At 38.6% G+C, this 16,019-nt stretch overlaps 2 protein-coding genes across 3 annotated transcripts; both read right to left on the bottom strand.

Moving 5' to 3' along the window:
• Positions 1-1,441: 1,441 nt before the first annotated feature.
• On the bottom strand, positions 1,442-8,482 carry LOC137735629 (histone-lysine N-methyltransferase ATX4-like). Its single transcript, XM_068475076.1, has 23 exons — positions 6,965-8,482; positions 6,803-6,858; positions 6,527-6,716; positions 6,065-6,193; positions 5,862-5,930; positions 5,693-5,761; positions 5,499-5,590; positions 5,318-5,410; positions 4,998-5,133; positions 4,785-4,890; positions 4,606-4,705; positions 4,343-4,467; positions 4,078-4,223; positions 3,618-3,722; positions 3,417-3,481; positions 3,095-3,314; positions 2,875-2,961; positions 2,711-2,767; positions 2,552-2,641; positions 2,355-2,441; positions 2,099-2,173; positions 1,841-1,941; positions 1,442-1,742 (listed from the first exon to the last, which is right to left on the bottom strand). Exons 1-23 carry the CDS (start codon positions 7,898-7,900, stop codon positions 1,652-1,654), a joined length of 3,225 nt encoding a protein of 1,074 aa, XP_068331177.1. The 5' UTR covers positions 7,901-8,482; the 3' UTR covers positions 1,442-1,651.
• A 2,395-nt stretch (positions 8,483-10,877) lies between these two features.
• On the bottom strand, positions 10,878-14,387 carry LOC137735627 (zinc finger protein CONSTANS-LIKE 9-like). 2 transcript variants are annotated; one of them, XR_011068669.1, is made up of 4 exons: positions 14,129-14,387; positions 12,450-12,956; positions 11,768-11,952; positions 10,878-11,316 (listed from the first exon to the last, which is right to left on the bottom strand). XR_011068669.1 is itself a non-coding variant. In XM_068475074.1 (4 exons), the coding sequence occupies exons 1-4, from the start codon at positions 14,231-14,233 to the stop codon at positions 11,215-11,217; spliced, it is 861 nt and encodes a 286-aa protein (XP_068331175.1). In that variant the 5' UTR covers positions 14,234-14,382; the 3' UTR covers positions 10,878-11,214. The 2 variants fall into 2 exon arrangements, 1 of the variants encoding a protein (XP_068331175.1); XM_068475074.1 differs by having other exon boundaries at positions 11,768-11,914; positions 14,129-14,382.
• Positions 14,388-16,019: the final 1,632 nt, after the last annotated feature.

The following is a 16,019-nucleotide window of genomic DNA, read 5'->3' as shown; positions in this document are numbered from 1 at the left end:
ATTTGGTGAGTGAGTTTGGTTGGAAGGTCATGAGTTTGTTTAGAAATGGGGGTGAGTTGAGGAAGGCAGCTTATGTTCAAGCTGGAGCATGTTTGAAATGGTACCAGGCATGGTGTTTAGGTTGATAATCTTTGATAAAGATTGAAACTTTTTGGTAGTAGTTTGAAGAAATCTGTGTTTTTCAAGAGAGAGAGAGAGAGAGGAGCAAAAGACTGTTTTTCATTAATTCGAACAAAAGAAATTACAAGGACTATATTCCTCACAGCTGGTCAAAAACAGATCCTACACTCTAGGGACCTAGAACTCATCTCCGGCCATTAATGGTCATCGGAGGATATCATCCATCCACCTGGAAGAAGATGAGAAAGCACAGTACAATTAAAAAGATAAGAACACCAGCTGTAATCTTTCTAAAACAGGAAATGAAACTAGCCGTTGCAATTTGAAACTAACGGCTCCTTCTAAATTTAGCAAGTTCTTCATTTTCTTCAAAATTTCTCAGCTTCCTTTCGATTTCAACTGCAGGTTTAGCTTCTGCAGATTAACTCCAAGGCTAGTAGGCAGCTTAATTCTCAACAGAGCATTCATGATTTCTTCTTCACCTTCTTCCAGTTTTCTATTATTTTTTTTATACGGCGATATTCTACTTTGAGCATTTTTTTATTAATAAAAATAAAATACTTTATAAGTTTAACGAAAAATCACATTTTTACGCTGAAAAATCAATATTGGTACCATTCACTTTATCCTTTATTTTGTCCTTATCGTTAAAACTCAAAATTTTCAAACCATTTTCATTAGTTTTCCTTTTAAACTAATCTAAAGTGCAAGACAGATTTAGAGTCATATATTGTAAATAATTTTTAGTTAAATTTTGTTTCTGCAAATACAGGCTGAAGCGCTTTCTGGGCTTGTACATAAACTTCCGAGCGACAAGAACTTGTGGGAGTTGCGGACGTCACGGTGTCCAGAGACCAGGCTATCCTTCAGTATCTCCCATCTCGGGCACCGGAATATCTTTACGTGTCCGGCATTGCTGTTTTGAAGAGTTTCAGGAGGAAGAAAATAGCAACTGTTGTGCTAAAAAGCGTGCGACACGCTCTCAGTAAAATGGGGCCTTGAGTATCTTGCCGTCCGGGCTTATGAGGATGATTTCGGTGCTCGCCAATAGTACTCGTACGCAGGATACCGAGTTGTCTCCAGCGAATCTCCATGGACGAGTACTTGGATTGGACGGAAACGCCGTGTTCTGATGGTGAAACACTCGATTAAGACATGTTAATCCTTGCTAACGAAGAAACAACGATGTTAAGACACTATTATAAAGAGGAGTGTTAAAATCGCTATCCTGATATCATCGCTAACGAAGAAACTACGATGTTCGATTAGAATTCGGGGGTAATAGACAGAAATATACACAAATTACCCCAAACCGAAAAGCCGGCAAAAACTATTAGCTTTTATTAAGCTTAGAAGTTTGTCCAAAGAAAAATGAAAATAAAAATACAATATTCCTTTTTTCTGCTTTTTTTTATCCTTGGCAAAATTACAAATTTGGTATATGGAGGGGGGGGGGGGGGGGTTAGTTGTTGTTCCTTGCGGACAAACAATGGCCGAGCAAGTGAGTGGGTATATCTCCATCATCATCCTACTAATTCATGAATTTGCGACAGTTGGGAGCTTTACATAGACATGGAACTTTTAATTCGTCAGGCTCGTTGGGATCGAACAAGTAATCGTACCTGCGAGAGTCAACAACGGAATATGCAGCAGTGTTAAGCTAAATAGCTTCCTCGTAAAGAACTGAGAGATGGTGAGAAAGAGAAATGGAGAGACATACGTTAGTTCATCGCCGCAAGTTACATCAGCCTTTGCAATAAGTACAATCCGGCTTTCTTCATCACCCACACTCATGATCCTCGCGTAGCAATTCGGCATGCACTGTAGTAAAGATAGGCAATAATATTAAACCAGTAAAGACGAGTGACAGTGACAACAGAAACAAGCTGGCAACAAGTACACGAATGAATCTATTGAAGAACAGTCGAAGAGCAAATCACATAAGGACAGCACCCTAACAATCATCACAATGACTTACCGAATGGTTGATCAGGCGTGCTATATTGCCTTTATCAGTGGCATCTACCACCACTTCTTCACTGATCTTAAACAACTGCAGAGTAAACATGAGCAATGAGAAAAGAAGCAAGAATGTAAAGAAAAAGGAGCACAAAGAATTTAAGAGCTGACATTCTAGCTGGAAACAGCAGAACTTGGGAATCACATGGCTCCAGAGACAACTAGAGCCGACTTGAAGGTAATTGTTTAAACCACTTGAAAAGAATTTAACTCACATAACAGTCTTTGCCTTCTGATCTATACCGTGCCTCCCTAAGATCTGCAACGCTACGTCTCACCTGTTCACCCCGATATTCAAGAACCTGGATCAGACGCACACTTCTTAGTACATTCTGTTTTCAACAAAATGGATTAATTTCTCAAGATACAAAAGCTGGTAATCTTAATGATAGACAATGTTCAAATTTCACACCATTTCTCCTTCTTGTATGTCTCTACGTGCAAAGAGACCCCATCCATGTATCCCAGATCTACCAAAGCAAACACGATCGTGTTCGGTTCTCTGCATTCATATACATTCAGTAAGAAAATGAACATTGAATATCGAATGGGAAATGAGAAAGATCCTTGCCTGTAAATGGTATAGCCGTTCTCTAAAAGATGAAAAAGTCGGAGGATCCTCTACTACCTATTGAAAAAAAATGTCAGTTCGAGGTTCATTTATTTTACATCCCATATAAAAAGGCATAAAAAAGACAATCTATTCCATCAAATTCTGAAAGGTAAAAAAATTACTCTGAATGTGTTCAAACTTCGAATTGCTTCCAAGGGATGATGGGAAGGTCCCTTCACTTGGTGGGCAACGATTTCTTCTTCGGTTCTCTAGAATCAGAGGAAAAATAATAATCATGAGGCTAATTACAGATCAAACTAATTCAACAATCTAACTGTTGATGTCAATTGATGATCACTATAATGTTTATGGTAGAGGCAACTAGGCATCAAGGTAGAATACCTTGTTATTTTTCAATCTTTTGTATACCCGGCACCTTGCAGCAGATAATGGCTCTGGCTCTGGCTCAGACTCCGTAGTTTCAACTGTCAAAACCTCTTCAAGCTTTGTTCTATTAGATGAAATTAACCTTGAACCAGTCTTCTTATTTTGGAGAAGGCTTTTCGCTGAAAACACCCCTAGAGGAGTCTGTATGATTAAAACAGTATCTGGATTTGGAGCCCTGCACGAAAAATGAAAAACAAAAGAGTTAGGAACTTACATATGTACAAGAAAACCGACAATTTGGAAGCAATAGGACATAAGACAATATGAGAACCCACACCTGTGATAAGCACAGTAAGAAACCATTTTTGTGGTCTGCTTTCCATTTTTCTCCAAACTGTGCAACTGCTTATTAAGAATGCACAAACAAATGCAATCACATATCACCAGATATATGGTAATCTGATTCACAATGAGAAGGCGCCACAAACTAATAAAAACGAGTATAATGAGAACAAACAAAGAGCAATGAGAAACTCACCTCCATTCGATAACCTGCCCGTGAGGCACACATTGCATGGTAATAAGTGGAACACTTGCAACATTGCATACATGAACCATGAATTTGCTTACAGATAACGCAAATCTGAAGCAGATGCGAACAAAAATTAAAACTCAGATTGGATCAGCTAAATATTTCAGGGTTCATTCTGTAAGACAAAATTAAAAGAACTAGAATCACAATCAATGACACGATGCATCCTGGAACATTTCTAGATCCACTATGTCAAAGTTATCGTACAACTCAATTCTTTATTCACTAATTGTAGATATGAAGGGTTAGGTGTCACTTTTTTACATTACCATGTTTGTTACATTTAAGAATATAAGTCTTTGAGAGAACAATGTCAATCATGTGATTAGATGTCATATATCATAAACATTATCACCGGTATGAAATGGAATAGCCAAAAAACAACATACAAGAACAAAGAACCCACCTTCACAAAAGAATTTGATGGAATACTCAAGATCCCAAGAGCAGGCTCCATCTTTTCATCACTCGCAAAAGAGACTTCGGGTCTGAACCAAGCACATGTAATATGAACCCACAATGCGTCAATATCAGTTGGCTTTAACGCACCTCCTGCAGGGAGAAAGTGCATAAGCACAATCAGAACAAAGACATGAGATCATGATAGCTAAATGAAACTTGGTGAAATGACAGAGCATGACTCAACAAATCTACTCTAGCTAGAAACTTGCCTTTTACAGGACAGAGGCAACATTCTCGCTTGACTTCGGGCGTTTCACATGCTTTGCAGACCCAAGAAGTAAAATCCCGAACATTTCTTGCTCCATAGCATTCTTGATGGACGGCTATCTGACATCTGATTGAAAAGAAACATTAGACATTAGCCAGATTTTCATGCCTTTATAATCTATGGAGTCTCTAAGGGGCATCGAACAGTTGGCCCTCTTGACATCAGGATTTGACAATGAAAACTAATGAACCCTATTGATCATACCTGTTGCAGATGATGATTTTGTTGTAGTCCCAATCTTCAACCCATCTACATACAGCGCATCGTTCTGTTGTCCACTTGGCATGAACAGGTTCATACTTTTCTGTCATAGCAACCAGAGAGATACAGTTAATTTACATCAAATGTAAAATTATATGCACAAACATAGAAAACAAATATACCTTGCAAAAAAGTAAGCAACTTCTGCTTTCGTTCTTTAATAGAAGGCCGCTTAGGAGGCTTAGAAGACACGAGAGCATTTTCATGATACTCTGCTAACTGCAGCATCTGCAAAGTCAAGTGAGATTGCATTTTGAGTATGTTTCCCAAATTGAGAGGGCAAAGGCATACTATTGAACGGCGGGGAGTAAAACATGAATCTCAATGAATAGTACCCATTGTTCCAGTGGCAGTAAGGAACCTTTCACTCTGACACTAGTCCTCCAATCTCTCGATTTGGAACCTGTGTGTCGCTCCCATAAACTAAGTGCTTGCTTTTCTGCCCCACAGAAGCCACACTTGCACACAACACTGAAACATAAGAAGGAAAATGTACGAATAAAATATTTTCAGATGTCAAACCAAAGTAAACATCAAATTGACTTCCATATTAAAATGAAAAATGTAACGATTAAGTAACATGAATTTAACCAGCAAGACTAATACCAACTAAAAGTCCTAACCAAAAACGAAAACCATTCATTCTTATTCTTACGAGTGAAGACTTGGAAAATAAATGCCTTCCACGCTGTTGCAAAGAACAGTAACCTTGTTAGGCAGCGCCAACTGACCATTATTTTTACTCCATCTGCACCAAAAACTCTATAATCATTAGGGAAAAGTCGGTTAAAAAAAGAACCAACTCATTCATAAAATTAAAAGTCAAATAGACTTACTTTACATTTGCTTGTCCCTTTTCAGAATCTGATAATTCAAAATTAAACTTGACTTTGCAAGTTGGGCAGTAGTAGTCAGTGCCTCCCAAATTCTTCAAAAAGGAAATAACATTGTCAGGGAAGTCTAGAATCTCTTCAAACTCATTATGAAAGAGAAAAACAACGAATTTAGGTATTTAGTATATTAGACGGACCTTAAAATGGTTGCTGGAGATTTTGTCACATTCTGCATGCACCCACACTTTACAACCATCACATCGGACCTACTCACAAAGGAAATATATAAGAATAAATTGACAAGGAACTGCACTCTAAAGATAGGACGGATAATCACAATCCAAGGTAGTTTGTAGGTTTCCTCACCCAACTTCCACTGTCTGAATGATTCCAAATCTTCTTGCATATCCCACAATAATGTTTTGACTTTACTAACTGCAATAAGAATGACGCAAGTATTGTCAACAATGCACAATATCCTGAACACAGAGAAACCCTTCTTTTACTTTTATGAAGAACAGAATTTAAAACCAATAAATAACACCTAACACAAGGTAGGTCATACTAACCCTAGCACACAATTTACAAAGATATTGGCCTCCGGAAGCTGGATCCTTCATTTTCCTTATCATTTTAAAAGGAACATACAAGCCGCAGCCTTCACAGGGTCGTATGTCATTCTTCTTTCCAGATACATCCTGCTCAAAGAAACCAATTCAATACACTGGAAATCTAAAAGAAAAGTGTCTACTATTGCAGTGAAAACCTTTCCCTTTCAATAGTTAAGAGAATAAGAAAAAAGAAGATATATTTTGAACCTAAGGTATATCAACACTGGATATCTCCGCAATGAAGCACAGTTCTGTTCTCAATAACTAAGCAATAGCCAAACTTCCATCAGCAAACCCCGTTCTGATGATACAGAACCGTTTGAATTAATCTTTGGATGTTTGAGCAATTCTATGTTCAATATTGTGTCCTAGAAACTACAGAATTTAAAAGACAGGAAACAGTGCTGTGAGAGAACTTGCCTGGTCCAGATCATGATTTGAACCGGTAGCCTCTTGAACCCCTCTCTGTAGAGAATCATCATACATTGCTGCCATATTTATATCTGCTATCAACTTTTCTGTAAATCCTTGTTCCACCAAAAATGCCTCCTCAATTGCCATCTGGAATTCACAGGGCTCACAACTGTTCAATTCAGGCTGCTCCTGGAACCTATACCAAGTAAAATGTTACATAACGACAAAGCAGTTACCAAATCGCAACTCAAAAGTTTACGAAACAACAACAGCCACACACACCTGTCCACATAATCCATAAAGGGAAAAATCTTGCCACGTTCAACCCAAGCATAATCCTGTTCAAGATCATACAAAATCTTATAATAAATGCCACTCTTCCAAACATGAAAACATCACAATTTCAGAAAAACAGATGAACTCCGTATGGAAAGTAATTCATACCCGTTGATTCCCATTCCCAGAGTATCCAAAGAACATCACACAAGCTGCATCAGGGATGCAAGCCCTCAAAACTAGCTCGGGCGCTTGCGACATTGGATCAATGACAATGGCAGGCCAGAAAGGCTCATTTTTCCCTGGCATTGCCCACACTGTATCACCCGAATAGAAATCTTCAGGTCCATACAACCCATCTTTCCTCTCGCCATTCTCCTTCGCAGCCTTCACTGTCCCCACTAAACCATCTTCTTCATCAATTTCCACAACTGCACGCTTGTCATCTTCAACCATTTGCTCACGCATTGACGAAAGTGAGCTTGGTGACCTTGAATACTTTCTAATATCGAAACTCTTAAACGGCACACTCCCCTCAACTTCCTCGTCTTCATCTTCTTCGCACAAAGCCGAATACTTCTTACTGTTATATCCAATTCTATCCACATTTCTCATCTTTTTCGCATTTTGGCTAACAAATTTCGGGGCTTTAAAGCTAGGTTTCTCTTTTTTACATTCAGTCTCCTCATCTAAACTACAATCTCTTACACTTGTCTTACTTTCTTTCTTCCAATTCTCAATAACCGAGTCATTAAACCGAGAAGGAAGTACCTGAACTCGGCCCCGCGACGTCCTCACCAGTGGCGGCCGCGAAACCTCCGTCTTCGCCGTGGCGGCTGACTCTCTGTTCTTCGACTTCGACTCATCCTCGGGGGAGCAGGAGACTTCGGGGATAATACCGGCGGCCCCAACTGAGCCGAGCAAGCCGTGGAGGTTGACGGGGATAATACCGGCGGCGACCTCGCCGAGCAGATTGAGAAGGTAATACCCATTAGTCTTCCTCTTCTTCCTGCCCGAGTTATCGTCGTCCTCACCCGGTGACTCGCCGAGTCTGCACCGTTTCAGACTCGGCATTTGGGATTTGAGATTCTTCTTGATAATCATTGTATCAGAAAATCAAAATTCACAAACTCCACGAATCGATGAATCCCATAAACCCAAAAGGTGAAATCTTTTCACTGCAGCATTAACATCCAACAAACCCTTTTGATTTCATAAAAAACCCAATTCCCAAATCGCCTATAAACCCTAATCCCCAACTGGGTTTCCTCAAAACAGAGCAGTTCAAACGATACCCGCTACAGAATCGTTTTCTCGGGAAACAAACAGAAAAATTGGGAGAGAAACAGCGCAGAAAGAATGCTCGAGAATTAGACGAAAAGGATCGAAATTGAGAAGAAAAAAGTTGGATTGGGAAATAGGGATCTATCTATATATCCAGGAAGTCTCTTTCCAACTGCTTCAGAGCGCAGAGAGAGAGAGAGAGAGGAGAGAGAAAATAAAATTGTTGTAATTGTAATGTAATTATGTTAAGCAGCGGAAGGGAATAAAATTTGATACCTGAATATTTTTTCTGTTTTAATTTTCTGCGAAAGCTTTTAGAGAGAGAACGAGCGAGGGGAGAGAGAGGGGGGCCGGCGTTATCTTTGCAAAGCGTTATATTGTAGAGAGAGAGAGAGAGAGAGAGAGAGAGAGCAGTGGTACGGGCTAACGTGCACCTAACGTGTTTAGAGCGCAATTCTTCCTGGCAAGGTCATGAGAGAGAGAGAGAGAGAGAGAGAGAAAGAGAGAGAGAGAGAGAGCATAGTCGTCTTGGACAATCTGGTAGTATAGTACCATTCTTTGGGATGAGTCTTTTAAACCCAAAAATTTTTGTTTTAAATTTTTGGTTGCAGAGTGCAAAGACATGTCGCAAAAGTCTTGTGTTCCAATAAAGTTGGAAACTTTAAATCCGAAACAACAAATGTCGCATTGAATCGAAGTTCTATGTTCTTGGTTTTGTTCTGAACCAATTTGTAACTTTAGTACGATGGTTTTGTTTAGTTGATTGACGTCTGTTGGATTTTGTTTGGAGCGCTGAAAATTGGGGTGGGGGGGGGTGACAGGATGGTGGTCACCGGAGCACGGCGGCATAGGTACTGTTTTTGTTTTTTGGGTTTTCAAAATTCTTGAAGAATTTTCCCACCAATTTTTTTTAGTGGGGTTATTTTGGGTATCTTCTTTTTCCCTTTCTTTTTTGGGTGTCTTCACAAAAACTTTCATGTTGGTTCTCCTGCTAGTACAAGTACAACTCCTGTTCTAAAAATTGACCTCAGCGGGTAGGGGTCGTCACATTGTTTCGAAAAATCGGTGGGGACCTAACAGGCCGTCTCCGAGCCAAGGACCAAAAAAAAAAAAAAAAAAAAGAAATGATACTTTGAAGTTGTCGAGGGAGGGGCGAAGATGGCCTTCTCTCAAATTATTGTTTTTGCGGTACAAGGAAAAATAAAATTTGCTAAGAAGTTTTGGTTTGGTGGTGGTGGTGGTGTTGGGTTGAACTTCTCTGTTCTTGAAACTGAATAGCATCGTGGCCTCCCTCTGTTTTCAGGCCCAAATGGAAGTTGACATTTTCTTTCATATTTTTCGATTTGTAAATTGGTGTTTTTCGATAAGGTTTGTTTTTTTTTTTTTTTTTTTTTTTGTTGCATCGACGGATAGCTCGTGAGAGACGGTTGAGGGATGTTTTTCCCAACATTTTTATGTTGTGGGTTGTGTTGCGAAGGTGGGTGTTTGTTTTTTGAGATTGGTTGTGTTTTTAGGTGGATGGGTTTTTGAGATTTCGTGTAGAGATTCACCAACCACTAATTTTTTGGGAGGTCAACGCCAACCTACCAGCACAAGACAATCGTCAAACAATGTGTTCTTGGAGTTGAATTTTAAGAAGAAAGGGATTGGGCACAAAGAAAATCTTGTGTTCGACAGTCGGATCACGTATATGCCTGTATATAGAACCACGTGTATTACAATATTAGGACTTTTGTATTCTTGTGTCGCTAACGCCTGCTCGGAGTCCCGCCTTGTGAGAATTTAGAAGGGTCGGCCGCCCGTACAGGCGTATACGAGTTCGTTCTTCCATGAAGCTTTGATGGTTATGGTGTTTCAACAAATTTTGACACCAAAAAGGTTCGACAGCAGCAGCTTATGTTATGATGTGGGCCCATCTCTAACAATCCCATGTTTTTGGAAGTTGGAACACACACAGCACAGTGTACTTGTTCAGTTTGCATATATTTGTATGTACGAGAAATTGTAACTGAGATTAGTTACGAGTGATCGGTAGGAAGGTTGCAAGACAAGAGGATGACAACGTCGACGGTCGGAGCAATGAGGTGGTGACGTGGCGGAACTATGGGCGGCTGTCACCGACCTCGCGCTAGGAGGATAATGTAACGAGGGGATCGTCCTTGCAAAATTTGGAGTCAGATGCAAATCAAACTGCAAGCTTTTGTTGTTTTGTAAAATTTTCTCAGACCACTCACGATTTTTTGGTACGGGAGAAACCAAGCGGAAGAAAGATCTGATAAGGTCTGACCCCGCCTTTTACCTTTAACACAAAGCGGAAGAAAGATTCGAACTCAAGTGTATATAGGTGGAGCAAGTATGCCGCTCTAATCAATATGTCCACACTCATACTACAATCGAGCCGCCAAGCCTGAGTCACTCAATCCCCATTTTGAGATGGCCTTTTGTCAAGTTATTCTTTGGTTCGAAATATTATTTAACCTCGGAATGTAATAAGCTAAAAAGAAAGATTCTATCTATCAAAACAATTCATCACTTGTGTATACGACAAAACTAAAATTAGACGATAAAGGATTGGTTCTATACATAATCCCATCAACTAAGGGGGAAAAAAGCATGAATCATTGAAACCGATCAAATTTTGGCCGGATTGATTTGAAACCGATCAAAATTTGGTCGGATTGGTTGAATTGAAACCAATGAAATAAATTGAAATAAACATTCCATCTCAAGAAAGTGATCAAATTACCATTGTTGAGCGAAAGCACCATTGCAGAAGTGGAGGAGAGGGACTAGAAAGTAGAAAGATTGCCATTTCATTACATAGGATATGAACAAATACAACTGTTTGCTTCCCCCGCCCGATTATTCAACATACATACACCCTTATTCAACATACATACGCCGTATTTATATCCATACGTAGTTTGGCCATGTACGTACGTAGGTCCATAGAAGAGCTTATTATTACAGAAGATGATATAAGAGATCAAACACTTGGCAGAGGAGGATTTTGGGTTGTCTAGCCTAAACTGATTACTACTACCGATCTCATCTCTTCCACTACATCATCATTCGACCTAGCTACTTCATTTCTACATTCTTATTATTATTATTTCATACATATATTATATATATTAGTCAACGGTTATTTGCCTCTTGGCATACGATTCTTCGGTCTTGGCAAACCTTCCGCGGATCCTTGGCTGGTTGTCTGCAAGAGCCTTCCTGCACGCATACTGAAACGAAAGCATTTAATCAGTTTCCTACTTACTGTAACGTATGAGCTCAAGGGCCGAATCCAGAAAACGGGAAGTATATAATAAGGTGCTTCAATCGACAAGAGATGCTGTTGTAGTTACTCAAGTACAGACATGCAGCTTTTTTTAATCTAAAGCTATTAACGGGACTGAAAATCATCGATGCATATAAAGCGAACAACCAACCCTGTTTCAACAGCCTCGAGTAAACAATCACAAAGGTCAATCGGAAAAGGTGAAATGTGCGTAAGATCATTGATTAATAGAATAAAAGAAACAGATAATGCTTGTCCAATGCTGCAAATGTTGCTTCGGTACAAAGCTATGCAGGAATTTTGACTGTATATCTCACTCCGATATGTTTCCATTCAATTATTTATTCAATGTTACAGTAGTGAGTCCGTAGAAACAATATTGATCGGGATTTTACCTTGATTTTCCTGCCGAAGTTCCTCTTTGTCTTCTTGTTGCGGTATCTTGAAAGCTTTTCCCTGCGTTCCTCACTGCTGCAGTTGCTGATAACTATGGGCCGCTCTACAGACGACTGGATGAGGCTTGTGTTACTGTTACCGAGAGTCTGTCATAAAAACTCAGTATCAATGACCTAGTCCCATCCTGTGGAAATAGCCAGACATGTCTAAACATTTCTCAGTCCACCAGTCTTTGTTACAAAGCCAATAATTACTTATTGATCTATTGGAAATAAATGAATTATCAATCTGTCTTAAAAACTCCCTGATTTGTAGATGTGCGGTTGCACAAATGCATCAATCTCACAGCTGGAAAACGTTTGGTAACTTCTCTAAGGAATGGGATTGTTTAATAGACCGAAAAATATGGAAGGCACGGGGTTCATTTCGTTATAGATTGTCTAAAGGCTATGAGATAAGGACTCAATCGTTGTTTGTATGAGAAACATAGGCTGTCAAAGTCAGATGTCCATTGAAGTAACAGGGTCTACTTTTCATCATTTCATGACCTTTTGATTCATAACTCTTCTCACCCGAATCGTTGTTGTGTAGACAGGTGATACTTTAATTCTCGTAAGAATTTAAATATTTTCAAACCTCATATGTATATAGCATAAAATAACTAAGCTAACTATATCTGACCTTAATATCTCCTTCACTGAACGCTCTACGAATCCCATAAGCACCCAAATCCATCCCAGGAAAATCCAGAAAACTTGGCTTCGTTGAAGTTCCGTGCACCCAGTCCATTGAGGTTAAACATCCTGAGCTGACACTCTTCTGAAACGACACGTCACGGAGCGGTTTGTTTTCCTGAATATGATTTCCATCCGCTGCCAAAACAGGAATTTTGATATCTAGTTCCTCAGAAAGCGGTGCTCCCATCGTGTCCTTCCCTAAGATATCCTTGTCATAGAAGACATCGTTCAAAAGCTGCTCACTTTGAAGTGATTCAAGGTCTGCAACCTTGAGTCCTTGAGAGGAGGTGACATCTTCGCTGCAAGATATCATTGAAATGGCTGCTGTCATGGGTGTCATGGGATCAAGGCCAATGGCCGGTTCTTCGATGATAGGCTCTGGAGCCTTGAATAGATCCCATTCTCCTCCCAGGTCATAATCCGCTATCATCGAAGCCTCGGAGAAGCAATTCTGCATTAGCCAAAGAAAAAACACAACTTCAGACCTAAACAAACATGAAAAGTGATTGGCAATGCCTAAAAAATAGACCAAAACAAACAAAGTGGAAAAGTTGGCAACCTCTCTAACTTTATGACACTCACCAATAATTGGGCAGTAAATTTTACCGCAAAGTAATTCTTTTTAACACATATATTACCCTTCCACGAAGATTTAACTATTTTTACCACTCAAGTTAAAAAAACAAAGAAGATGTTTTCCTTCTTTAGCATTCAGACTGCATTTGAAAAATGGAGGAAAAATAATAGAGCACGTAACTACGAAAACGTTTCCAATTACACCAGTATCTCTGTTTTACACTTTTCCAGATAATCCAGCACATAAAGCAAAGTCCAGCTGTTACATTGCATGCCCTGATGAAAAAAAAACAAGAAGACCAAGATATTTTTATTTTCCTTTTCTTTTTTTTTTTTTTTGGAAACCCGGAAACAAGGCGGTGCAAAATCGACATTCTGGGATTTATACAGCCGACGCTACTTAGTGAGATAGGGTTTTTTTGTTGTTGTTGGGAACCAGAAACAGTGTTTTGGATTGAAGTTTATGATTAAATGTGGGAGAAACATTGATAATTAAGAAGAAGGAAAAATCCATCTTTTTCCTCTCCAAAATTAAACATTTATGACTTGTTTGATTGTTAAATATTCAAACTTTACAAAGAATTTGTCAGAGAAATTAGCAAGTTTCTCTCTTTCCCACTTCCTAACTTGAATCCCCAAAATTTGACATTTTCCCACTGGTTTTCTCAGCAATCAGACAGGGAATTAGGTGAAAAATTAAACCAATAAACATAAATAAATGTCAAAGTTTTGAACTTTGAGCTTCATATATACTGAATCCATAGATAGTCCCCATTTTCTCGAGAAACAAACGGAGGGGGAGGGTTATTGATTTAATGGGACAGAGCATAGACTAAATCACAAGAGAGCAACCCAAATTCACAAACTTTCCACTAATTCAGCTAAAACCCATCTCAGAAACAATCAATTCAATGCAGATCAAGCAAATCTATGAGAAAAACCAAGACAAAAATCACAGAACTAATAAAAATTTACAAAAAAAGTGCATACACATGTGTGTAGAGAGAGAGAGAGAGAGAGAGAGGGAGAGAGAGAGAGAGAGGGTACCATTGGAGCAATTGACTTTTGGGTTCTGCAGAACTCCTCCAGCTGCTGGAAATCCTGAGGAGAATTCTGTAAATAGGGGAACAAAAGCCCAGTCTCTGCATACATTCTCAAAGAAAACCCAGAAACAGAGCAAACAGAAAGCACACTGAAGTGACAGAAACACAACAGCAACAAAATGCTAGAGAGAGAGAAATAGAGTCTAGGTTTGCTTCGGTTTGGTCACTTTAAGTTGAGGAGTAGGAGAGAGAGAGAAGATAGAGAGAATTTATATAAAATTTACTGAGTGGGGAGGACTAGTATTATTCAGTAAGATGATGATATCATATAACAAAGACAAAATAGAGAAAAAGACACAATCATTTATATAATGCAGTGTCCCCATGCCTCTTATCATGCACCCTTTTTAATATATTATTTTTACTATTTAAAAGATTCATTTATTGCAATTTGCAAGGGAGTGAGGGTGATCAGTGATCTGCTGATTTTAGTTGCAGATATATGCTAGTTGTATTATTAATTTATTGCAATTTGCAAGGAAGTCAGGGTGATCAGTGATCTGCTGATTCTGCTCTGCATCAGGCCAACCTGTTGAGATGTTTGTGGGCTGGACTGTTGGGTTCTTGGAAAGATGATCGTAATTGCCAAATTGGCAATTTGGCATCTCAGCTTCAAGTTCATTGCTTTTGGAGTTCACCGTAGAACTCAACACAATTGCATTTCTTCTTCTAGGGTATGATTGTAGGAGAAGACTGACTGATTGGAATAGTTCTGACGTCGGATGAGACCACGGGAAGTTAAGTGGGATGAAAATGCACAAAAATCTCATATTTTTGTAAAATATGTCTTACAAATTACATGATCAAGCATCTGTGCATAAATTTTTACCATAAGTGGAGACTTAACTTGTATTGTACGTTTGTAACCTACATTTTACAATTTGATTCCAAGTCATGCATCTAGCTAGCTACACACAAAGTTACGTAAAGCTATAGTGGATTATGTTGGAATTTATTCGTTTATTTAGTAAATTAATAGAGAATTGATTTGATTTTGTATTAGTGTATTTTTTGTATCTACGCGTTGAAGTTTCTTAGGTTTATGTCGCTATAAATATAGTTTGTAATTTAGTTTGAGATTGAAGGTAGTAAGATTCTTACGAATTTTGTAACTATTTCAGCATTCTTGTTTATTTAATAATATTCTAACTTTCGAATTTCGTTGTCCATCGTTTGTTTGTTCATACGTATGTGAATTTTGATTTTCACCTGATTAGTCCCAGTTATTAGCTACAAAATTCAATTGAGTAAATATGTAATGTGAAATGCAACATCACATAAATAAAACATCCCTCAATGCCTTTCAAAGAATAAAACAATCCTAGTTATTAGCTGTATACCAAGTCATACACTTCTCTTTCTTTTTTTCCTAATTTAGGTTTGATTTTATTTGCTATGGTTTTACTAGTTTTATGGCACACCAATTTGTAGAATTAGCATTGTTCACATCATCTCAAAGTTTTTGTTTGTGAATGCCTTCGAGTTGTTTGCCAATCTGAAAAGTCATATCAAGAGTGCTTCTACTTTCCTTTTATATTTGCTCATCATACACTTATAAATATTCTTTGCATGTTTAATTATTGGGTAATGATAGGTAGATCAACTTTTTTTTTTTTAATCAAATTTGCAAAAGGGTGTGTGGATTTACTTCTCACACTCCCCTTGATAATTTATGTCCGTTGATCTTCTTCAATTCATCCGATCCGACGGCAGAAAATTATCAAGGGTGTATGAGAAGTAAAATGGGGTGCGTGAATATCACACCCCATTTGTTATGTGATGTATCACTAATAGGAAATAAGCATGTTAATCAACACTTAAGTAATAATTAAATT

This window comes from Pyrus communis, chromosome 5, assembly GCF_963583255.1.
Source record: "Pyrus communis chromosome 5, drPyrComm1.1, whole genome shotgun sequence".
NCBI classification, from domain to species: domain Eukaryota; kingdom Viridiplantae; phylum Streptophyta; class Magnoliopsida; order Rosales; family Rosaceae; genus Pyrus; species Pyrus communis.
Note: the sequence above shows the minus strand (reverse complement) of the source record. Positions and strands in the feature narration are given on the sequence as shown.

Bases quoted from the DNA above. Each gene is read 5' to 3' on its own strand.
- LOC137735627 (XM_068475074.1), bottom strand. From the start codon at position 14,233: ATGTATGCAGAGACTGGGCTTTTGTTCCCCTATTTACAGAATTCTCCT. The intron at 11,915-12,449 runs GTCAGATATAGT...TTTTTATGACAG, and splicing joins TCAGTGAAGGAGATATTAAG to ACTCTCGGTAACAGTAACAC. The intron at 11,317-11,767 runs GTAAAATCCCGA...CTTTCGTTTCAG, and splicing joins ACTTCGGCAGGAAAATCAAG to TATGCGTGCAGGAAGGCTCT.
- LOC137735629 (XM_068475076.1), bottom strand. From the start codon at position 7,900: ATGATTATCAAGAAGAATCTCAAATCCCAAATGCCGAGTCTGAAACGG. The intron at 5,931-6,064 runs GTTAGTATGACC...TTCTTATTGCAG, and splicing joins TTTGTAAATTGTGTGCTAGG to TTAGTAAAGTCAAAACATTA. The intron at 2,442-2,551 runs GTGTGAAATTTG...CGTCTGATCCAG, and splicing joins ACATACAAGAAGGAGAAATG to GTTCTTGAATATCGGGGTGA.